The sequence below is a fragment of the Petaurus breviceps genome, unplaced genomic scaffold (genome assembly GCF_028583685.1).
Source record: "Petaurus breviceps papuanus isolate PSGF00001 unplaced genomic scaffold, PetGlider_PUasm1.0 90701, whole genome shotgun sequence".
NCBI classification, from domain to species: domain Eukaryota; kingdom Metazoa; phylum Chordata; class Mammalia; order Diprotodontia; family Petauridae; genus Petaurus; species Petaurus breviceps.
Genome location: NW_027187316.1, coordinates 4,492,232 through 4,517,919, shown reverse-complemented (window position 1 = coordinate 4,517,919; position 25,688 = coordinate 4,492,232). Strand labels below are relative to the sequence as shown.

Here is a 25,688-nt window from a genome sequence, read left to right as displayed (position 1 = left end):
CAAATTTATGACTGAGTTACAAGTGCATTCAACTGGTTTTTCAAAGTAATTATTACACAGAGCAAAAATTGGAATCATAGAATTTTTGGAATTGGGAGGAATCTTAGAGGCCATCTCATAGGATCATAGGATTTGGAACTGAAAGGGACATTAGATGATTCCCTTGTCTTGTAATTGAGAAAACTGAAGCTCAGAGAAATGAGGTCACATAGCTCGCATGAGGACTAGAACCCACGTCTCCTAACTGCTGATCTACTGTCTTATTTACGATGTCATGTTGCCTCCTTGGTTAGTAACCTTTTTGGACAATCACCAAACAAGGCGGTTTAGCCTCAACATCAGCCTCCCAAATGCCCAAAGTAAGTAAACCACTTGGACAAAGTATCATTCACCAGATTTATTTGAAGTCTAAGCTCTCTGAGTTATACACGTGCACAAATGATTCACTCGGTGGGAACCTCTCACTTTTTTTTTTTTACACTCTTCAAACTGAAAATAGTGCTAAAGAGGTTTGCATAATGCATGTCCATGGAAATGCTGAGGCAATTCTGACTTTCACAGTGCTAGGAAGTACCATTGAGTCTTTCTGAGTTCCTTATTCATCTAGATACCAAGCTCTCTATTTCAACACAAACCTTGCCCAGTGAAAGATGTACATAGCTTGGGGAACAAATTATCACTGGGTCTGGACAAGATTTTGTCATATGTTCTGACTACTTGGTGAGATCAGATCTGCTATGTTGAGCTTGAATTCTATGAAGGTGTTGTATTCTATTGTACTTGGTCTGAAACATGTAATAGATTCGTTGGCAGGGCAAATGAGCTAACTCATTAGGAAAATAGGAGTTCCACATTCCTTTATACAAATTTCTTTGGAGCTTGTGTTCTTAGAGGGTAGGGGTGATTTCGATTTTGTCTTTGCTTTCCCACCACCTAGCCCAGTAGCTGACACATAGTAGGTACTTTTTAAAAATGCTCTTTGATTGATTGGCAAGTAGCCTATAAAATCAGACTGAGGGACTTCACCATTGAGCGGATCACTTGAAATGTTTGGACAGGGTGGGTAGTATTACTTTAACAGAAAGGGTCAGACAAGAGGTCCACTAGAGGGCAGTATGCCTTCACTGTTAAATCTCTATCTCTGGTGAAAGCAACCTCTGCAGCAAGTGAAAGCCAGAACATTTATTCATATACTTCTTTCTTTTCTTTTTTTTTTTTCCCTTTCCTTACAGGAGTCATCTTTTTTTTTTCTTTTGGAACCTCAGTATTTTATAAGCTCCTTCTCCAGTTTGTTAGAGCTAGAGAAACTCTAACAAGCTCCCTCCCAACCCCCCTCCCCCCAATTTCCCCTCTGCAGTACAGTACTGTATTGCTATGTTCACAGTAAAAAGGACTTCTAATTTTTGAACAAACATTCTATGTGACTTCAGTCTGTGATAAGACTGAGCTATACACCCTAGTCAAAAACCATGAAATCCCTTCAGTCATTTGGCTGTATTATTTTGTTTTGTTCTGCGGCTTGGGCAATGAAAAGATTTTTCCCACTCCATCATAACTGGCATCACACATCTAAACTAACTCATTAATGGACAGTAGTAGATGACCTAGGCCGGGAACATACAGCAGAGAAGGTAATGGTTCTACAGGTGTATATTCTGTAATGCACTTTGGGATAGAGAAATAGAAAATCACAAACTAAAACAAATGTCTTATATGTACAGTATGTGGGCATTGAAGGAGTAGGGGAATTTTCCATTAATCTTTTCTCTTTCTCATTTTAGTATGCTCAGCTGCTGTTATGCCTTAAACCAACTTCAAATGATGCTCACATTTAATAACTTTTAAAAAATGGATTTCAATAACAAAGGTGCTTGATCTTTACTTATATACCATCGAAGTAAACTTTGTACCCCTTCAATACTCAGTTTTATCCATAAGATACTGTAATATTACCATAACAGCTGTAATATTCTATGAATGCATTAATAGCAATGCATGAGCTATGTTTCCAGGCAGGTGATGGCTGAACAATCACCAAATTGCAAAAAAAAAAAGTTCCTGATTTCAAAAGCACAGCTGAAACATTTGTACAAATATACACAAAAAGAAAGGAAAGGGGGAAAGCCCCCAACAACAAATAGTTCTGATGCCAGAAAGCCATAATAACAAATAGCTTCTGCTAAAGTCAGTCTCTATCACCCTGGACATACCTCCGAGGTGGGATGTGGTAGCTAGTGTGAGGAAGCAATACCCAAAATACATCAAGAAACATCTTTGGGTGTTAGACTTGGTTTTCCCCTCCAGAAATGTTAACAGTGTTAAACAAATGTTTTATTCTGAACAATGACTACATCAGAAAACAAAATAAGACCTGTCCAGGTAGACAATCCTAACAAAGTTCCCCTCTAGAGAGTTCTCTGCTAGACATGGGGAATTTCATGGGTTACCACAAATGGATTACCATTACCTCAAATGATGAAGACAAGTGCTGGTGACCATGCATATCATGTGGATGTTAGGTGCAGAGATTGGGTGAGAGACAATGGATGGAATCTCATGCAATCAAAATTCAAGTTTACATATGGTCCTATTATTGTTGCCAGGAAAGAAAATGCATACACCTCAGTATGGGGATTGAGAAAGCCAAAGCACGCCCTCCCCCCAAAGGGTGACATTCATGATTGACATCTCTGGTTTAGGTTGGCTTTTAAGTACATAGCTCTGAGATGTAATAGTGACTGAAGAATGAAATGCTATTTATTTTAGGCCCTCCTAAAAGATGCATTAGGGTTAGTGGTGAATGACAGGATTCAGGAAACAGATCCCCTTTTCCTAGCCCTTACGTTGAAAGGCTTCAATATAAGGAAGGGCAGGGGGGGTTCCCAGTGAACTAAATGTCCAGGGATTTGAAGGCAACCAATTCCTTTAAACATAACTGACCTAATAAAAATAAGCCAACGAGAAAGGAAAGCATGTGAAAGAGAAGAAGTGATCGTGTTGTCTGAGGCGAGGCTCAGTTAGACACTGGAGGTGGTGGCAGGCCAGGACGCCGGGTTTGAATGATTTTTGGCTTTGGAGAATTCTTTGGATCTTCTTCTTCCTCGATGTCACTGTCACACACATGCACCACAACACTCGGGGTGGACTCTGTTCCTGCATGAAGTTCGTACTTCTCCCCTGAAAAGCAAGATAAGTAAAAGGGGTTGAAAAAACTTGGACCATTCTGGATCACTAGCCATGCAGGTTGGGCACTACTGTTCCAGCCACCCAGACTGCCAACCTCTGAAACATCTTTGACTTTTCATTCTCACCCCACATATCTTGTGGGTTTTTCTGAAAAACATTGGTTTTGTAACTTCCTTCTCTAGTTCAGCAGATGAGGAAACTGAGGCAAATGGGGTGAAATGACTTGGCCAGGGTCACACAGCTAATAAGTGTCTGAGGACAGATTTAAACTCAGGAAGATGAGTCTTCCTAAGTCTAGATCAGTTACTCTATCCACTGTGCCACCTAGCTGCCCTACCCCACATATCTAGTCTATTTACCAATTTTATTTCTACCATGACAATCTCTCTCCTCGTTCTTGCACCCTCACAGCCACCTCATCACCTCTGCCTAGACTACTTCAGTAGACTTCTAATGGATCTCCCTTCCTCCACTCAGTTTTCTCCTTTCTTAAATATGGCTTTCAGAATAGATGGCTTCTAACATGCCTTTCAACACTAAATCTGTGACCATATGTGAGGAGTGGCACAGGGGTCACAGTCCTAGATTTGGGGATAAAAGACATGGGTGTGAATCTTGGTTCTTCCACATATTACCTGTAAAAGCCCGGCAAAGACGTTGCTTTTCTCTAGGCCTTGTTTCCTCCTCCATATAATGAAGGAGCTGGATCAGATGGCCTCTGAAGCTTCTTGCAGTGATAAATTTACTCCCCTGTTTTGTCTCCAAAGACTTGAGTGGCTGCACAACACCTTTTGTTCCCAAAGGGAGTCATGGGGTCTCTACAATTGATTTTCTGGATGACTGAGACAACTCTTCGTGCCTTTGATCAATTAATCAAAATCTTTATTAAGTACCTATTGTGTGCCAGACACTGTGCTATGTTCTGAGGATACAGAAACAAAAAATGAAAGAATCTCTACCTACCGTGAGCTTACATATTGAGACAGAAACATTTAAAAATATATGGCATAAATATAAAGTGAATGAATACAAATATATACAAAGCAGTTAAACACAAGATAGTCAGAAAGTTAGAGCACTAGCAGTGAAGAGATCAGAAAAAGTTTCATGCAGAAAATGGTCCTTGAGTTGCCTATGACCCTATCAACCATAGCATACCAACACTGTCCATAAGGTTTTCTTAGCAAAGATGCCAAAGTGGTTTGCCATTTCCTTCTCCAGTGGCTTAAGGCAAACAGAAGTTAAGTGACTTTTCTAGGGTCACATGGCTAATAAGTGTCTGAGGCCAGATTTGAACTCAGATCTTCCTGACTCCAGGTATCTACCCACTGAGCCACCTCGCTACTCTGTGATGTAGAGGTAAGAAGGAAGTGCATTCCCAGGTAGGGGGGATGGACAGTGCAAAAGCAAAGACAGGGGAGTGAAAGTGTTGTATAGGAGGAATAGGGAAAAAAGCCAGCGTGGTTGGGTGGTAAAGTGGGAGAGAGGGAGTGACATACAATGAGTCTTGATAGCTTGTGGCCAGATTGTGTCCAGTTACAAAAGCTAAACAGAAGGGTTTCTATTTTATCCCAGAGGCAACAGGAAACCACTGGAGTTGGTTTAGTTAGGGAAGTCACACGGTCAGATCTGTGCTTAAGGAAAATTTCTTAGATAGCAGTGTGTAGGATAGACTGGAGTGGGGAGAGACTAAAGGGAGGAAAACCAATTAAGAAGCCCTAAGGCTGATTCATTTAGCAAACATTTCTGCTATTCTGTGGGAGCTACAAAGATGAGCAAGGCATTACTCCCTGGATTCTTCACTTATAAGCCATGATTACCTATCTGAAAACAGAGCTGACATTCAATTAAAAGATATAGGATTTAGAGTTGGAAGGTGTCTTAGAAATTGTGGTCGTTCAGTTGTTTTTCAGTTGTGTCTGACTTTGTGGCCCTATTTGGGGTGTTCTTGGCAGAGATACTGGAGTGGTGCTCTAATTCCTTCTCAAGTTCATTTTACAATTGAGGAAACTGAGGCAAACAGGATTAAATGACTTGCCCAGGGTCACCTAGCTAGTAAGTGTCTGAGGCCAGATTTCAACTCAGGAAAATGAGTTTTTTTGACGCCAGGTGCAGTACTCTATCCACTGTGCCACCTAACTGCCCCTTTCTTGGCAAGGATACTGGAGTGGTTTGCCATTTCCTTCTCCAGCTCATTTTACCAATGAGAAAACTGAGGCAAATGGTTAATTTAAGTGACTTACCCAGGGTTATCCAGCTAGTAAGTGTCTGAGTCAGGACTTCTTGACTCTAGACCAGGTGCCATATCCATTATGCCACCTAGAGGCAATCTTAAAAAGTTGCTGCTCATCAATTGATAAACATTTATATAAAGTCCTACTATATGCCAACCACTGTGCTAGACATTGAAGATTCAAAGACAAAAATAAAACAGATGTGAACTCTCAGGAAGCCTACATTCTCTAGAGGGAGACAACAGGTTTGTCTAACTCACTCATTTAATGGATGAGTAAAGAAACTGGATCTAGAGAGAAGTGATTTGCCCAGGTTCACAGAGGAAGGTGAATAAAATGAGCAGTCGAACTTTTGGAGCGAAATTCTACATTCTTATCACTAAATCATGGTGCATAGAAGTATTTGTAAACTCATTCCATCCTCATTATATACTAACACTGATATGTATATAATAATGTGTTACGTGTATATAATAATAATAATAGCTAACACTTATATAGTATTTTAAGGTTTGCAAAGTACTTTACAAATATTATCTCATTTCATCATGTCAACCCTGTGAGGTTGATGTCATCACCATCCTCGTTTTAAAGATGAGGAAATTGAGGCAGAATATTTAAATGATTTGCTCACGATCACACAGCTAGTAAGTTCTTAGGCTGAATTTGAATGCAGGTCTTCCTGACTCTAGGTTCTGCACTGTGTTTACTGCACCATTTGAATGCCTCATATGATGGAGAACCTATGTGGTAGAACACAGACAAGTACTACAAAGGGTCAGAGGGCCTGGATTGGATTGGATTTACATCATAGAAATGAGCTCCCAAATGAAAGATAGCAGAGGTCTCTGAGTTTTGGGACATGTTTAAATAACATTTTATGGTTTTAATGAACTTAATACTCTACTACTTATTTTTACCCCTTTTGGGTCCCATCTCAGATCCTGCCTTCTACAGGAGGTCTTCCTTGAGCCCCCATAATTCTAGTATTTTCCCTCTGTTGATTACCTCCCATTCATCCTGTCTAGTCATGTTGTTGTCTCCTCACTAGGCTGCAAGCTCCTCGAAGGCAAGGATCTTCTTTTGCCTTTCCTATGTGCCAGGCATATAGTAGTCACTTAATAAATGTTTATTGAGTGATTTATCTTCACAATAACCCTGTGATAAAGACAAGCCAATCCAATCTAATTCAGTATTAACTTGTTTAGTGACTACTGTATGGTGTGAAAATGTAAAGACAAAATATTATCCCTTTACATTTGAGGAAACTAAGAAGCAGAAAGGATATGTGTGTGTTTATACATACACACATATTTTGTATCATATATATTGTGTTGTTATATTTATATATACTTTATATTTTGTATCATATGTTATGTTAACATATATTTATATTTTATATCATATATTGTTATGTTATATTTCTATATATACTTATATTTTGTATCATATATTATGTTATGTTATGTTATGTATATACACACTTGCTCACAGTTATATAGGCTGCAAGTAGCAAAAGTAGCACTTAAACCACCATCTTCTGACTCCAAAGTCAGCACACTTTCTACCATATGTCATAAGTGTCTTTGATATAATATTTCTATCACTATTATTTTATCCATGCAGTGGAAGTGAGGGACAACTTGTTTGTTTGTTTTTTATTCCCTATTTTGATTTCAAAAATCCTTATACACTTTACAGGTTAGTCAAGACCCAACTATTATTCAGTCATATAAATTGCCAGGCAGATTAGTTTAGGGTTTCCATGATAATTTTACCTTTAAAGGAATCTACATTTGACCTCTTCTACTAACTGTCACTCTAAAGGTCAGTAGAATAAGTGGCTGTCTTCCTGATATGATATAAGGGACACTGGAGAACCCCCCCGCCTTCAAACGCCTCATGCTTCAAAATGCCTTCACAAGCCTTAAATAACCACCATTTGGATCACTAATGGTTAATCAGTAAGTGAAAGAACCTTGCCTTCAAGAGCTTGCTGTTAAAACCCACATATCAGCTCATATGCTAACAGCATAATTCTATCATTAACATCAACAAAAATTTTCTATGTACAAAGTTCCAGGATGGGTTCTGGTACATAAGTATATAACATAAGCCTTTAAGGAACCTACATTCTCAGTGAACAATACAGAGATATATTCAATCTATGGCCCAGAACCACAGGTTCAGATTTAAAGGGACAAGGAGAATTCTATCCTCTAGGCTTACATCACCACCTCCGCCAAGGATTTCCTTTGGAAACATCAGCATTTGTCCTCTGTATGGGTCCCTCCCCCACCCCCCACCCCCCCTTAAAAAAAGAAAAAAGAAAAGAAAAGAGAGCTCTTAGCTCCCATGAAAGCATTCATGATAACAAGATATTAAATAGGAATAGGTCATATTTCATATGAAAGAAAATGTAAAAGACTTGCATCTGAACCAATAAGCAGTTAAGACAGTTTCTCTATCTTGAATCCCATCTTTATCACTAGTGTGAACTTGGGAAAGTTGCTTAACCTGTCACGTCCTCAGTTTCCTGTTCTGTAAGATGGAGGCTGGACTAGGTGACCTATGAAGTCCCTTTAAGCTCTAAATCTATGATTCTATGACCTATTAAATCACAGATGGGTTGTAATCTGTGTTGGTGAACAAATGCAAAAGCATTTATGGAGGACTTAGTTCTCCCCAGTGACAGAATCACAGATCCTTTATGTATTTGCACATTAAAGGATATGCTATATTTGCTCACTTTTCCCTTCCACTCACTTTCTCCTAATATTTTTGTTTTAAAACAAGAATGAGGAAAGGGGAATCTGGGTTGTGAGATACCAACAGCTCTTCATTAATCTTTTAGATTCGAATCCCCACTTATTATTAAAAAACAATAGATTACTCAAAGTTACTTAAGTGAATTCTAAAGCTGTAATTCTTCCTTTAGAAATTTGTAATAAAAAATTTATTTCTGTGAGGGGAAGCTGGGAGAGGGGAATTATTTGAAAGTGATTAGAAGGTGCTTTTCATCCTTAGGCTGTGCTTTTAGGTTTGGCTTAGGCAGTCTTAGCTCTGGGGAAGAAGCCCATAGCTTCAGCCTTAATTCACTCTTCCCTCATTCATCTTTCTGTAAGGTTGAAGCTGCCTTTACATTGTTGAAAGGATAATTATGCATACCCACAATCATAGGCAATAGGAAAGAAACAGATTTAAGAATGGTAATTAGCATTTTGATTTTTGTTTTGTTTTTTGGTGGTCTACAGCACATGCTCTCTATTGAGACACAAGGTGGTTACGATATACACTAAGGCATTTTTCTTATATAAAAAATGGGCAGGACTTTAATTTCTCCATGACAGCCGCTGGAACCTGACTTCAGAGTTTTTAGGCATAAAAGAGCTTTATATGTTTTATGGTCAACCCCACAGGGTTGATGGTTTGAAAAAATTTTTAAAAAAGTTTTCTTTGTTCATAGATAAGTGTGAGTAATGCAGCAATAAAGTAATAAGTATTTGTGAAGGAGTAAATGAATGTGGGCTAGGTTCTGTCCACACTTGGTCTAGACAAGGAATAATGGTGTAGGAAAAAACATGAATCTTGTGTCAAAATCCCTGAGTTCAATTCACAGCAAGTCACCATCTTTCTGAGACTCAGTTTCCTTTGAAAAATGTGAGTTTTGGACTAGAGATTATCTCTAAGTTGTTTCCCAGCTTCAAATCCTGTGGTTCGTTAATAAAACTCTTTGCTTTAGCCAGGTCAAACCAGGTTTCCCTGAGAGTGGGAATTATTTTCAAGAAGGAAAACAAAAAGAAAAAGAGCCTCTGTAGTTGGGGAGAAATAGGCAATGGTGTTGCTTTCCTTTGCTGAATGAGAGTATGTGTGAGGGGATATATACTATGGGGAAAAGTAAAGGTGACGGCAGCACAGTTTGTCTGCTGCAGGGCTGAAAGCAACGTTCACATCAAGCTAATGAAGTTGGATTTCTTGGTACTAGGGATATTTTATTGCCGTGATCCCATTAACTTTGACATTTCACTGTTCTATTTTTGGAAATTTTCCTACTATCAAAAAGCAGCAAAGCATCACAGCTGCTGAGAGGCTACGAAGTAAAAAGAGAAATAACTTTGGTATTCCCGGATTGAATTTTTTTTTTCTTTTTTGGCCTATTTCCTCTCCAAGCTTCAGCTAATTTCTCAGCCATGGGGGCTGACGTCAATGTTGCCAACCAGCAGTGGGAACCAATTGGTCACTGTCAGTGGCAAGTTCTTCTTGCCATTTACTATGTCCTTGCACTTACAGAGAAGGAGAGTTTCAAATACAGGTAAAGACAGAAAAATCACACCTGCTTCTTTCTTGAAGGACAATGATACCAATTCAAATGCCTTTCTGTCTCAGCCTCTAAACAATTTTCCTAGTAGCTTTCCCCTTTAAAAATGTAGGACCCCATTATTAAAGGTATTTCATTTTGGTTGAATAATATCAAGTTTACTTGTTGTTGACACAGATGCAAAGGACAACTCTTTCCCCTCCCAATCCTTCCCCAAGAGAAAAATTTCTAATCTCTATCACCTAGATTCAATGTAATTTTTTAGACACAAGATTTGAATCCAGAAGGGCATTGAGTACAACAAACCTAGTTTACAGAGCCCAGAATTTCAGAATTTTACAATTGTCCCCAGCATTTAGCACAGTAGGTACTTTTAAAAATGTTCATTGATTGACTGATTTCAGTGGCCACCCAATTCACCCATAACCAAAAAGGAATCCTCACTATAACATATTGAAAAGTGGTGAGTCTTGAAGGTCTTCCCCTCCCAGATTGGTTCTTTTATGAAGCCAAACTGGGCCATCTTTTGCCTCAATCCTTGTATAGCCTTTAATTATTGAATGGGAGTTGCCTCAGACAAACTGAGATCTGGGAAAGACCTTAGCTTAAAAAGGCTAAGGTCTTCCATTGCATCCTGGACCATCGACAGTCATCTTGACCTATGTCTTGCCACTGGACTGTGCTGACTCTGGAGGAGAAAGTGAGGCCAATGACTTTGTACAGCCCTGACTCACTTAAATCCAATTCACTTGCAAGTCAAGACGCCACTTCCTGATGTAATTGGTCCTCTTTGGGAATGAAGGACGGACAACAATAACTGAAAAGTGATCATCCAGGTTCTGCTTGGAGACCACTGATGACAGGAAACTTAGTCCCCCTCAGGTAATATGTCTTCTTTTGGATAATTCCAATTGTTAGAGAATTTTCCCCACAATAGGACCTAAATTTGCTTTGTTGTTGTTGTTGATGCAGTTTTCACCCATTGTTTCTGGTTCTGCTCTTCACAGCCAAATAGAACAAATCTAATCCCTCTTCTAAATGTCTGTCTCTTCCCTGAGTCTTTTCTTCTTCTGTCTTAACACCCCTCAATTCTTTTAATTGATCCTTATATATCCTGAAGAGTAATGAGGAAACTCATTCCCAAAGAGAGGAAATGCCCTGCCTAAGGTCACACAAGGTAATAAGCAGCAGTCTGCATTTAAACCCATGATCCCAGTCTGGTGTTTGTTGCCACAGGAGGAATGGGTCAGGGCTAGAAATATTTCTAAAGGATTCTTGTTTCATTTTCTTCCAGGGGTTGGGAAAAGGCTGGTGGGGAAGTATTGATTCTCCTAGGCATCCGTGAAGGAACTTCAATGAGACCAAATATAGACTGCCAATTCTAATGGGGAAACGGTTCATTTGATATCCTCCAAGGCACTGGAAAAGTATATGGTTGCAACAACAGCCTGCATCCGACTGAAAACCAGCTGCTGGTCACCACCTACCTTGGAAAAAACATTATTTCAGTAATAATCTTCTGCCTCTAATAATCTTCATCTTCATCCAACTCTGCCATTGTACAATGGTAGTTTTATTGGTCTAATTAATCACAGGAAGCCAAAATCAGCAGGGTTCTGACCTTTCAAGGGGTGTTAAAGGGCAGGATTTTAAGTTCTGGGTGCACCACGGAGACAATAAATCATTCTTAGGATTCACAGGATAACAGATGTAGAGCTCGAAAGGACCTCAGAGATAATTTAGTTCAACACTTCCATTTTACAGATGAGGAAACTGAGGCCCAGACAGGTGAAATGATTTACCTAGGGTCACAAAAGTAGTAAATGGCAATATGAACCTGAAGTCCTATGACTCCAAAGGTGACATTCTTTTCAACACGCCTCAGTGTCTTTTCCTAATGTACCAAGAGTAAGAAAGTGACTCTTGGAGAAAAAAACTTAAAACTAAGGCTCTTTAAGTTCCTTACCAAGACAATGGCATAGATATAGTACCTGTCTTCCAATAGATGCTTAATGGAGAGAGATACTACATTTATCATGTTCTTTTTTTTTTTTTTAAGCAATCAGGGTTAAGTAACTTGCTCAAGGTCACACAGCCAGTTATTTCTGGGTGTGGTGCTAAGTATCAGAGCCTGTATTCGATCCCAGGTGATCCCGACTCTGGGGCCAGTGCTCTTACTCACTGTGCTACCTGGCTGCCCCCATTTATCATATTCTTTCCCCACCTACACCTCCCTTCTGTACCTTCCCCTAGTCCCAGATACTCAGAACCCTCCCAGGCCGGCCTGGGATCAGAGGACTGCTACATCATGTAGGGAATACCTTCCTTCTTTGCCTTTACCCCCAGAAACTCAGAACTCATTTGGACGGCTTAACTGTTCAACCACTTGTACAGTTCTTTCTCCTGAATTCTTTAGTAATTTCAGTGCCTTTTTACCCCTCAAAGTTGCATCATACCTCTTACTTTCTTTGGATGTGGTTTCCCTGGGGGCTTAATCTCAAAGCTCTTTCAGCCTCCTCCCACACTGGGCAATTCTTGATTCACCACTTTTGTCCCTGCCCCAAGTGACTTCTGGGAGGGACAGAACTGGCTTCAGCTGGATACTGGTTCTTTTCCTCAGGCTTACCAGAGGGACACACAGCCACACATATGTCCCGTCCCTGTTTCTTCTGTCCCTCAGTTCTCTGGTTGAACTTTGTTGAAATATGGAGTGATGCCTTGCTACTGCCCCAGTCTGAGCAAGCTTCTTGCCTTTCAGTTTTCAGGGCACTGGGAGGAGGTGGGGAGGTGAGAATGGGGCTTTCTTACAAGTTCAAGGTAGGCTTTTGCAGCCCTGTTGCTGGAGTGTGATGGGCAGTGGGGAATGTAATTGGGAATACTTAACAAAACAAACAAAAATACAATAAAATATAGATGATGTTAATACATATGTGGTTTTCTAAATCAATATAGCATCCATAGGGATCCTTATGGATGGTTTAGCTACGTCTGTTTTAATTTGAGTTTTGCATCATTGTCCTAGATTTGGGGAGAGGTTTGAAATGTCATGAGGATTGGATCTTGTTGGTTCTATGACCCAGACACATCATTTGAATGATAAAGGAGTCAACAATGCTATTACTTCCAGTAGTGTGGAGGACCACCAGACCTTACCATCTGCCTTGCCATAAGGCCCTGTCACTGAATCCTTAGGACTTTGGGGCCCCCTTTTCAGCCCTGAAGCTGAAATTTCTTTTATGTGCTTTCTCCCTCAAATTAGTATGAGCTTTTGGAGACAGGGACTGTTTCTTTTTCTATTTATATCCCTAGGACATAGCATAGTACTTGGTGTTTAAGTATTGGCATAGTAAGCCATTTGGCTTACTTGGCATAGTAAACATTTAATAAATGTCATCTATATCCTTACTCATGGTTCAAAACCAAATTGGAAGTAAATGTGAGAATTTACCTCTTTGGAAAATTGCCTTTTAGTGACCATTAGAAACAGTACAATAACTTCACAGACTTATTGGATTAACTCACAGATTACAATCTAATTTTTTTTTCTATATGATGGATTATAATTTCTTTAGGCTGATTCACCCCTGATCTAAAAAAACAATATGTTAAAGGTTGTGGACAATAGCATAGATTTGAATGCTTAACATGCCAGTAGAATGGGAGCTCTTTGAGGGTGGAAACGTTCATTTTGCCTTTCACTTTGGGAAGCGTCTTGTTGTCTAGGGTCAGAGAACCTAATATCAGAACAAGAATGTGAATCCAGGGACTTTGAACTCAAATTCAGTGTTTTTCACAAGGAAAAATCAGCACAGAAATAATCATCAGTGAAGGCTTCAAGGAGGAGGTGCTATTGGAGTTAGGTCCTTAGGGTAGGATAGAACTCCATTGGCAAAAGAAGGGATTCCAAAAGACCAAATGTCTGTGGGAAAGAATCATGGTATGAATGGGGGATACAAAGGTAACATTCACCCTACATAATTTATCTTCAGAATTTGTATAGCTTATGTTCTATGTCACAAATCAACATGAACAGAGATAAGACATGTAAGTAAAGGACCCAAGGCACCATATTAGTAAGTTCAAAATTGTGTTTTTCTAACTTTTTTTTTATATTGTAGGCCATTGGCACAGGCAAAAACAAAACATTCAAGGGCCATATTCCAAAATATTATAAACTCCCCAAGGGCAGGAACTGCATCTTATTTTCATCATTGTATTCCTAGAGCCTAGCACAGTGTCTCGCCCATAGTGGAGATAGAATGAGGATGAGACCTGTTATTTCCCTGGTTTAGAAAACACCTAGTTGAGAAAATTCCTTCTTCAAAGACAGGTCAGCCCTTTCTCTGTAACTTGTAGTCTTAGAAAGTTGCTAAGAGTACCAAAAAGTTAAGTGACTTACCCAAGGTCACACAACCAGTATGTATCAGAGGCAAGAATTAAACCCAGGGTTCTTGGCTTCAAGACTAGATCTTTAATCACTAAGCAACACTGGCTCTCTGCACATAATGGACTTCAATCAACCATTTGCCTGACTTGAATTTGTTATTTCAGAGAAGTAAACAAATGGTTAAGATACCACTCTCTATAGTACAGGTGTTAAACACAAGGTCACAGCATAGCCTAAGCCAGATTAAAATATATTGGGGAAATATATAACAAAATAAAAATACAGGAAAAGATAAATAATGTTAATATGTGGTTAATAAGTTGCTATGGGAACCTCACAGATCCCTATGTATGAATTCATAGCTTCCATTTATATTTGAGTTGGTCAGGACTACTCTATTGTATCAGTGTGGAGGAGGAGGTCAGGGGAGGTGTCACATGGAAAATGGCCCTTGAACAAAAGCACGGATGCTTAGTGGAGGTCAGGGAAGGCAGGAGGAGCATTGTTCCAATGAGCTTTTTTCCTGTAGTTGAGAAACAAAAAGGACATTTTGCTATGAGAATCAGAAATTAGGCAAATGAGCTGTTATTGAACCACATTTTGTTGCTCTCTCTGTGACCAGTTAGGTGGCTCAGTGGATGGAGTGCTGGGCCTGAAGTCAGGAAGACTCATCTTCCTGAGTTCATATTTGGCCTTAGACACTGTGACTCTGGGCAAATCACTTAACCCTGTTTGCCTTAGTTTCCTCATCTGTAAAAGGAGCTGGAGACGAAAATGGCAAACCACTCCAGTATTTTTTTTTTTTTTTGCTTTTTGGAGGGAAATTGGGTTAAGCAACTTGCCCAAGGTCACATGGCTAGTTTTTGTATTAAGTGTCTAAGGCTGGATTTGAACTCAGGTCCTCCTGACTCCAGGGCTGGTACTCTATTCACTGCACCACCTAGCCACCCTGAACCACTCCAGTATCTTTACCAAGAAAACCCCAAATGGGGTTACAAAGAGTTGGACATGACTGAAATGACTGACCAACTGTGACCACACTGTCTTAAATTACTCTCTTCTAAATGCTGTACCTTTGTGTCTTACCTGCCCCCCCTTAGACTGCAAGTCCCTTGAACAAGGGAGAAAAGATAGCTTACAAACACAGGCTGTTAGAGCTGGCAAATACCTTAGCAATGATCTCTTTGAGTGGAGGTGTCAGACATGTGACCCATGGCAACATGTAGCTCTCAACACTCCTGAGTGTGTCTTGAATCAGATAAAAATATAATTGGAAAATATTGAATGCAGGGATGCTTATGTTTGGTTTAGTGGTCCTGTATCCACTTGATTTTAACACCATTGATCTAGAGGCATCTTGACCTAGTAGAGAATGTGCTGGTTTCAGACACAGACACCTAGGTTCGATTTCTCCCTCAGACCTTTATTAGCTATATGACCAAAGTAAGTCACTTAATCCTTCTGGCCATTTTTCCCCCCTCATCTGTAAAATGTGATTGGTAACAAGTCAAGTCAACAAGCTTTTAATAAGAGCCTACTCTGTGCCAAGCTAGATACGAGTATAATGAGGCATATGTAATTTAGGTATCATGATATCTAGAGCAGCCACATCACCAATAACACCAATAATGCCAAAAATACCATTATGACTCCTCCCACTCACTGTTACTTCTTGTGGTAGTCAAGAAAGCTGGTGGATTTCCATTCAGTCTTCCTGTCTTTGATGTAGAATCTTATCTATTGTTATGACTCAGTAGAAGATCTACCCAATATCCCAGAGGTCTTCCTCTAGATCTTTTTACATTTTTAGATATCTGTGCAGCAGCACTCAGGCTGCCCATACCTGTTATCCTTTGTTTTTGCTATATGACCAGGCCACTTCTCATACATTTTCTGCATGTAAAGAGTTGTGCAGACCTTCTAAATGAGGAGGAGGAGAATGGTGATGATAGTCATGGTGATGATGGTTAGTATGTGATAGAGTGGATAGACACCTGCCTAAGAGCCTAGGAGACATGGGTTCAGGCCCCAACGCTGACCCATCCTGCCTGTGTGATCCTCTGACCCTTAAACTCTCAGGGTCCTAGGCCAGTGATAGCAAAATAAAATAGAAAAAGGGTCACTAAACTGTATGTAAGGATCCCTAAAGGTGTCATATTGACTTAGAAAACCATGTATTAGCATTATCTATGTCCTATTTTAAAATTTATTTCCCAATTACATTTTAATTTCATTCAGGTCACATTCAGGAATATTGAGTGTTTGACACCTCTGCTTTAGGCAACTCTGACTAAAAGTTGCAGAGAAGTTGCTGACCTGCATTGAAAGATATAGTTTGCTCATCTGAGAGTCCCCTATAGCAGTGAAATCACATGAACAGTTCCTTCTTCTCCTCCTCCTCCTCCTCCTCTTCCTCTTCCTCCTCTTTTTCCTTCTCCTCCTCCTCCTCATGACTAGACACTTCTGGCAATCTAGCTGGAAACATGTGGCAGTCTCCTAACCCTCACCATACATGTGTCTCTCCATTGCTGTTTGTACCACCACCTGTCTAATTTTAGTTCTTCAGAAATCAGGGTGTTCTAAAGTTTGCAAATTTATGACATCACCAGGAAAACACAGTGTTGTTCAGAGAGAGAGAGAGAGAGAGAGAGAGAGAGAGAGAGAGAGAGAGAGAGGGAGAGAGAGAGAGAGAGTGTGTGCGCACGTGCACACAACTTGAGATGGTCAAAAGCCTTGCCCAATTTCCCAGATGTAATCTAAACTTGCAGGCTCCCTCTTTTCCAATTCTGGGCCTGGCTCATCATTTGCCTACAAAGCATTTCCTAGATATATGTACTCATGCACTAACTCAATGGACTTGCTCAATAAATAATGAAAATTAACAACTTAGATGAATGTGCTGTGGGTTATAAACTAAGTCCATTTAAACCTCTCCAAGAGCCTTAGGCTGCCAGGGAAATGTCCTTTATGGGGTTTCCATTCATTTGTCTGTGGTCCTTCCCATACCAATCCTAAATTCTCACTTTGTGAATTTAGCCAGAGAAGCATTATGGGTTTAGAGGAAAACAGGTCTGTTCTGTGTGAGTTTAAATTAATTTCTCATGGTTGTTTATCATTTCTTCTTCTGTATAAGTGCCTCCATTCACAGGGAATGAGAACAAAGTGGTAAAAATTGGACCAGCATTAAGAAGGCTAGGTGTTAAGAAACTTGTTCTTATACCTAGCTCTAGGATGTTGGGTACTAAGAAACGAGTTTACATTAAAATAAAACATGTTGTTTAATTGGTTTGGTCAGAAGAAACATATTGCTTTAAGGAGAGGATGAAAGGGAAAAAAAAGCCACTGTCAAGTCATTCTATCTGCATGTACTATTTATAATGCTTATTTTTGTCAGGACTCAGTCAACATGCATTTTTTAAGCTCTTATTATATGCCAGGCACTGTGCTAAATGCTGGGAATACAAAAAAAGACAAAAACATGATCTTTACTCTCAAGGAAATCACAGACCAATGAGGGAGACACCGGCCATGTAAATACCAAGATATGGACAGTGTAAATGATTTTAAACACCTTTGTTTGTGGAGAGGACAGGACAGCTGTTAGAGTCCCATTTCAACAAACCCAGATCAGCTAAAAAGCTTAGAGATTTATTCAAAAGTGAAGTATTTTTGTTTTTAAACAAAAATCAAAATTTCCTCCTCTCTACCTCCTGGCTGCCCTGGCTTACTTTAATACTAAATTCAAACCCCACCTTCTGCAAGATGCCTTTCCCAGTTCCTCCCACTGCTAATGACTTTTCTCTGAAATCACCTTCTGAAATGATCAACTCCTCAGGATCACCTGGGTTGCTCCTGCCCTCTGAATGGAGAGGGTGGAGGGTGGACACTGAAGAGCTCCCCATTGGCAGCCACATCATTTCCTCCCTGGTTACAGGACTTTATCATGCCTTCTGTGCTAGGTATCCTCCCTTTCTCCTCTGACTCTCTCCATCCCGTCCCTCCATTTTAGCTCCTTTTTCTAGGTACTGTCTACCCCCCTTGAGCCCAACTCTGATGGGCTGGGGTTGTTTGAATGCCAAATGTATGCTTGCCTAAAAGACTATTTTATGGATAACTCAAGCGCTCACATGGTGGTCAGAAGAAGAACTCTTGAACTGATTGTATGACCTGGGAGACACTGGCACAGGACCTCTCAGCATGGTGTGCCCACATCAGAGAAGGTGTTGTGCTCTATGAGCAAAGCAGAATTTGGAGAACCACCCCGAATGTTCATACGTATTATTTGTGCCCGACCTGTGGTAGAACACTCTGAGCTTGTTGGGTCAGATCAGTCACAGTCAGAAACAGTGAAACTTGACTTTAGCATAGTGACGTCATTTTGGTTCTCTTTGAGAACCAACCAACCAATCAACCAACCTCTATTAGATTGTGAACTGCCTGAGGGCAGGCATTATGCTAAATACTGCGAATACAAGGAAAAGACTATATTTTGCCTTTCCTAGTGTTTCCGGTATTTAGCATAATGTCTGGTAGGTGCTTAATAAATTTCTATTTACTGATTTGACTGCTTGACATTTACACTATATATGTACACACACATATGGAAAGAAAATATATATCATATATATTTTATGTGTGTATATGTGTGTATGTATATATGTGTGTATCTATATATGAAAAACAGTCCCTGCCCTCAAGAAGCTCACATTCCAATGAGATAAACAACAATAACTGTGTATATTTTGTGTAGTTATTAGAAATACTGTGTAAATATATTTGCATACACAATTATTATATACACTGTGTATATGTATCTTTTGCGTGCATAGTTATTTGTAATAACACAAATAACTGTGTATATCTTGCATACACAATTACTATATATGCTATGTGTGTATAATCTATATCTATCTATCTGTCTATCTATCTATCTATCTATCTATCTATCTATCTATCTATCTATCTATCCATCCATCTGTATGCTTGTCCCTTCTTATCTTTCTGTGTATCTATCATCTGTCTACCTATATCCATCTATCTGTATGTCTGCCTTCTTGTCTTTCCATGTATCTATGTATCCACCATCTATCTATCTATCTATCTATCTATGTCTGTCTATCTATCTATCTATCTATCTATCTATCTATCTATCTATCTATCTATCTATCTATCTATCTATCTATCCATCTGTATGTCTGTCTGCTTCTCTTTATTTTTCTATGTATCTATGTATCCATGCATCTATCTACCTATCTATCTATCTATCTAATCTTTTATATATTTTTTTCTCCCATCAGAATGTGAGCTACTTGAGGTCAGGGACCAGTTTTTCTTTTATTTTTATTCCTGGAATTTAGTACAGTGCCTGGCACATAGTAAGTGCTTAATAAATGTCTTGTTGAGTAACTTGACTGAGGTAGGTAGCACGAATAATGTTATTTTCTTTTTACAGATGAAGAAAGTGGAATTCAGAAAAGTTAATTTATTTATTCAATATTGGATCTAATCCAGCTCTTTTGATTCCAAATACAATTTTCTTTCCACTATACTATACTATTTCAGAAAAATTTAGAAAATTTATCATGCTTAGGTGTGTGTTTTCTTCCTTTACTGGTAACATCTTTTTTTTTTTTTTTTAAAGCAATTGGGGTTAAGTAACTTGCTCAAGGTTACACGGCCAGTTATTTCTGGGTGTGGTGCTGAGTGTCGGAGCCCAGGATTCGATCTCCAGGTCATCCCAACACTGGAGCCAGTGCTCTTACTTGCTGAGCCACCTGGCTGCCCTCTGGTAACATCTTTATAACAAAGCAAAGGATGAAAGAGTTTTCCCTCTAATCTTGCCTAATTGCTCTTCCTGGATCTCAGAATTCCATCTCTCACCAGCCTTTGCACAGTCTAGACAACATGGGAAGAATGCAATTCCTCTTACTTTCCACCTTTTTGAATCCTTAACTTTCTTCAAGTCTCAGCCTGTATGTCATGTCCTATATCTGCTTACTTGTTTGTGCTTTCTCAGCAGAATGCAGACTCTTTGGGGCTTTTATTTAGTCTTTAATCCCAGCACCCAACATAATACTATGTACATGGGAGGCCCTTGTTAAATGTTCACTGAATTGAATAGGGAGAGAATATTTGGGCCCTTATTTATAGCTGGTATAGAATAAAGAAAGAAGGAAGGAAACAAGCATATATTAAATGTCTGCTATGTCCCAGGCATTATGCTAAGCTATTAATTCATTTGATCTTCACAACAACCCTGGGATGTAGGTGCTATTATTATCATCCCCATTTTATCGTACAGGAAACTGAGGCAGACAGAATTTTAGTGACTCACCCAGGATCACACAGCTACTAAGTGTCTGAGGCAATGGTCCGGACTTGGATCTTCCTGATGCCAGGCTTAGGGCTCTCTCCACTGTGCTGCCTAGCACCTTCTAGACTTACTAATTGCAATGATACATGTATGTGAAACTCATGGTCCAACGTTATCACAGATTTAAAGTAGGAAAATACCTTAGAGACCATTTACTCCAATCCCTGTCATTTTATAGATGAGGAAAATACATCGTGTGTACATGTTGATGAGATAAAAAACAGAATTAAAAAGGAGGGAAGTGTGAGTGTAAACAATTTGCCCAATGTTTAAATAGGTTTTCCTTTCAAATTTTAGATTTAGGGCTTACCCACTTTTGCTGGGAGAGAGAAGGACTAGGCAGCTGCTGCTATCATGTTATTTCAACATCCTCATGTCAACTCCCTGGTCAAATTCTCAGATAGCCCAAAAGAGATCGAAAGGAGGAAACCATAAAAAGAAGAGCGAGGAGTGAGTGTTAATTATCGTTCCTCCCCCATCCCTAGGCACTGGAAAGAACTTGAGAACACTTACTGTCCCCTTTAATCTTGTCTCCTGTCTGTCTGGTTGCACACAGGGCAGAGATAAAACAAATGTCCCATAATGGGAAAAAAAAAACTATTATGGAGGTTCACTGATCAGGGACTTGATAAACATTTTCCCCCATAATAATTTCCCTTAAAAATTAACATCAATTTTACTGTTTTAAAGTCCAGGAAAAGCAACATGGTGTCGTAGAGAGAGTTAGCCTCAAAGCCTTCTGAAGATCTTGGTTCAAGCCCTTCTAACACATATTGGTTGTGTGACCCTGGGCAAGTCACTTAAACTCTCAATGCTCTAGTGTTATGGTGTCAAATGCAAAGAGAAACAGGTTCCTACAGGATGAATTTTGACTTAGAAAGCCACAAATTAACATTATCTATGTTGCATTTTAAAAAATTATCTTGCTAAACATATTCCAATTACATTTTAATCTGGTTGAGGTCACCTTAGGGAGCCTTGTGAATTTTTCACTTCTGCTATAGAAAACCCTTTCAGAGTCATTCACAAAGAAGGTGCTGAACATGGATGAGTGGAGGAAGGTTCTTCCCTGTACTAATGAAATTACTCTTCAAGTGCCTTTGCTTTTAAAGTATTTTTTTTTTTTTTGCAACAGCCCATTGGAGTAGAGTGATATTTAGTTGTATTAATCATGTCTGACAAATGGAGTAATTTCCTTTTCCGGCTCATTTTACAGATGAAGAAACTGAGGCAAACTAGGTTAAGTGACTTGCCTAGGGTCACACAGCTAATAAGTATCTAAAACCAGATTTGAACTCAGGTCTTCCTGACTCCAGGCCTGGTGCCCTATCCACTGAACCACCCTGCTGCCCTGGAGTAATGTGGGTTAATGGATATACCCACATCTCTATTTTATGAGTGGAGAGAAACTAGGTGGCACAGTGGATAGAATGCTGGGCTTGGAACAGGGAGACTCATTTTTCCTGAGTTCAAATCTGGCCTCAGACATTTACTAGTTGTGCAACCCTGAGTAAATCATTTAATCCTATTTGCCTCAGTTTCCTCACCTATAAAATGAGCTGGAAAATGACAAATCACTCCAGTATCTTTGCTGAGAAAACCCCAAATGGGATCATGAAAAGTGAGACATGAGTGAACAACAAACACAAAAGTGTTATGAATGGGGAAACTGAGGCTCAGAAAGAACTGCCTTCCCTATAGTTACACAGAGGATGGTTATAAATGAATATAGGTCTCCTTATTCTAAGTCAAGTGTTCTTTTTTACTGGCTACAGTAACTCCCCTCACCTCTCTCTAAAAAAAAAAAATATCTTTATGCATGTAACCATGAGGGGTCCAAGGTCAGGGGGTCTTAATTTGGGGGTCTGTGAATTAAAAAAAATTATAATTGTATTTCATTATAATTATTTTCCTTTGAAATCCTGTGTATTTTATGCATTTAGACACATTCTGAGAAGATGGGCAGTTTCACCAGACTGACAAAGAAATCTATGACACACAAAAAGGTGAAGAATCTTTGTCTTAGACTAAATTATGAATTAGGTGGAGCTTGTTTTTTATATTCTCACCTCCTTCCTCCCCCATTACTCGGTACCTAACCTGTGTCTGATGCATTTTACTTGAGAGTAATTATGTTTGGGAATTGAGCTGACAAACATCATCACTAAAGTATCCCCAGCAAAAGAGGCCATGAGTACGAGTGATAAAAGACCAGCCTGGGAATCAGAAGGGTACAAGTCCATAGCTCTAAAGCAGCAAAGAATATCAGAGGTCATCTGGGACAACCCTCTTGTCTTTTAGCTGAGAAACTCACTCACCCAAGGTCACACCGTTAGCAAAGGCAGAGTTGGAATTTGAGACTATGACTTCAAAGTGAGTGCTCCCTCAACACTCCCAGGCTGCCTCCTGGGTTCAAGTACTGCATCTGATCCTTACTAGCTGTGTCCCTTTGGGAAGGTTATTTAGCTTTTAGTATCTCTAGGGATCTTGCTAGGCTAGCTGCTGTTATTATCTCTAATTTTTGTTGTTGTTATTATTATTCAGATATTTTCAGTTGTGTCTAACTCTGTGACCCTATTTGAAGTTTTCTTGGCAAAGATACTAGAGTGGTTTGCTATTTCTTTCTCCAGCTCATTTTACAGATGAAGATACTGAGGCAAACAGAATTTAATGACTTGCCTGGGGTAATCCAGCTAGTAAGTGTCTGAGGCCACAATTGAACTCAGGAAGATGAGTCTTTCTGACTCTGGGCCAAAGCTGTAGTGAAGTTATACCATGCAACATGGGCAAACGCTGCCAGAAACACCTCCGATTCATTACGTGTTTGATTTTTAATTGATTGTTGGTCACTGCGCGTTCAGAAACTTTTTTACTATTGCCAAAATTTCTGACCCATAATTTAAGAAGTGCTAAGACTGGACCCCTTCGATGCCCATTTGACAGATTAGGAGACTGGGGCAGACAGAGAATAATTGATTTGCCCAGGGACACACAGAAGGTAAGTGTATAAAGGCCAAATTTGAACTCAGGTCTCCCTGATTCTGGGCTTGATGCTTTATCCATTTCTCCACCTAGGTGCTTAATCTCTTTTCCTCTTTTTTTTGTCTCATAGCTATTTCAACAAAGAGTAATGTCTCAAAAGCATTTTTTTTTTTGGTGGGGGGATGTGATTTCTGAAGGGCATTTGAGCAGAAGACAGAATGAGCCTAACTCCCTGAACCCAGGGCCAGAGAACATGTGAATCTTAACACAAAGCAAGGCCACTGTGGGGTTCTCCATCCCTACATTCTCCCTTACACACACATGCACATTTCCTGCTGGGGAATGGTGTTCTACAAAAGAGCCACCAGTGAGCCTTACTCTTAAATTCCGGGTGGGAGGGAATAGAAATGATATTAAATTAAATGCATAGGATAATAGAAATAATAATAACAATGATAATAGAATCATGGATTTTGGGAGCAAGAAGAAACCTTAGAGATCATTTATTATAATCCCTTCATTTTACATTTATTTATTCATTCATTCATTCATTCATTCATTCATTTATTTATTTATTTAGAGCAATTGGGGTTAAGTAACTTGCTCAAAGTTACACAGCCAGGTGTTTCTGGGTGGGTGCTAAGTGTTTGAGCCCGGGATTTGATCTCCAGGTCTTCTCAACACTGGAGCCAGTGCTCTTACTCACTGTGCTATCTGGCCACCCCCATTTTACATTTATTAAGGGGAATTAGACTTGTCTGGGGTCACACAGCTAAGTCAAGGCAAAGGTAGCACAAATATTGTATTCCTACACTTTTACAGCTGCTGCCCATTCTGTTTTCCAGTCCTTTTTAATGCTATTTTTAAAGCGGTATATAAAAAGTATCTGAAACTGGTGGCTGCATAGGTCACGAGCCAAGGGAAAGCAATTTTTTTTTCCTTGACTGAATATCAGCTCTGATCAAGGACACAGAATGGGAAAGTGGGCAGAGAAAACTCTTCACTCCCTATTGCCATTCAGTCATTTCACTTGGATCTGACTCTTTGTGACCCCATTTGGGGTTTTCTCAGCAGAAATACTGGGAGTGATTTGCCACTTCCTTCTCCAGTTCATTTCACGGATGTGAAAACTGAGGCAACCAGGGTTCAGTGACTTTCCCAGGGTCACCCAGGCAGTAAGTGTCTGAGGCCAGATCTGAAATCCAGGCCAAACACTCTATCTACTGTGCCTACCTGCCCCTCTCTCGTTCCCTGATTTTAAAAGTCAGAAGAGCTGATTCAAATCTAGTCTCAGACATTTATTAGCTACAGGAGCTTGGGCAAGTCACTTAACCTTTTCCTCCATTTTCTCATCTATAAAGTGAGGATACTTCAGTAACTACATCTCAGAGCTGTTAGGAAAATAAAATGATAAAGATAATTGTAAAACACTTTGTAAAGCATAAAGCAATATATAAAATTAGATATTATTATCATTATTGCTAAGCATCAAAGCTAGGACTGACATGCATTGTCCCTGAATCCATATGAAATTTTCTTTTTTTATTATATCATGCTGCCCCTTTAAAATTTAAAGAAACATTTTTTTTAACAAAGGCAGAGCATCTCAGAGTTTAGAGACCAGTGAGTGTATCCTACTCTGGCAGATAAGAAATCTTAAGGTCTAGAAAAAGGATGTGACTTGCCCAAAATCATATCTGGACCAGTGATTTTATCCATGATGGTAACTTCCCACATAGACACTCCTTCCATGATAAACATTGACAAATTTCTCTTTTATTTAGGGTCATAAAATTGATTAGGGCAACTGGTAAGTTTCAACTTGCCCATGCTCACACAGCAAAGTAAATGTCAGTTTCAGGGCTTAAAGGTAGGGCTTTTTTTTTTGAGGGAGTGAGTGGGGTAAAGTGACTTGCCTAAGGTCACACAGCTAGTAAGTGTCATTTGAACTCAGGCCCCCCGACTCCAAGGCTGTTCCTCTATCCACTGCATCTCCCTCCTGATTTTATTCACTGTTATTTTCTCTCTTTTTCTGTAAATACATCTCTATACGTCAGATGTTATATTTTCATCTCTTCATCTTTATAGCACAAAATCTTCTGTAGAGACACTCCATTCTCTATATGACTTGTATATTTCACCCTACTTTGCAAGTCCTTGAATATAATGATTTCCTTCAAGTCCCAGATAAAAATCCTACCTTCTATA

General features: G+C 39.5%; 1 protein-coding gene across 5 annotated transcripts in view; it reads right to left on the bottom strand.

Annotated features, from left to right (window-relative positions):
• Nucleotides 1-382: 382 nt before the first annotated feature.
• The window catches only part of RCAN2 (regulator of calcineurin 2), a 407,956-nt gene continuing 382,650 nt past the window's right edge, over nt 383-25,688 (bottom strand). For all 5 annotated transcript variants that reach the window (XM_069065826.1, XM_069065827.1, XM_069065825.1 and 2 more), the window contains one exon: nt 383-3,177. In XM_069065826.1, coding sequence (XP_068921927.1) covers nt 3,014-3,177 — 164 coding nt within the window. In that variant the 3' untranslated portion in view covers nt 383-3,013. The remainder of the gene's footprint in view (nt 3,178-25,688) is intronic.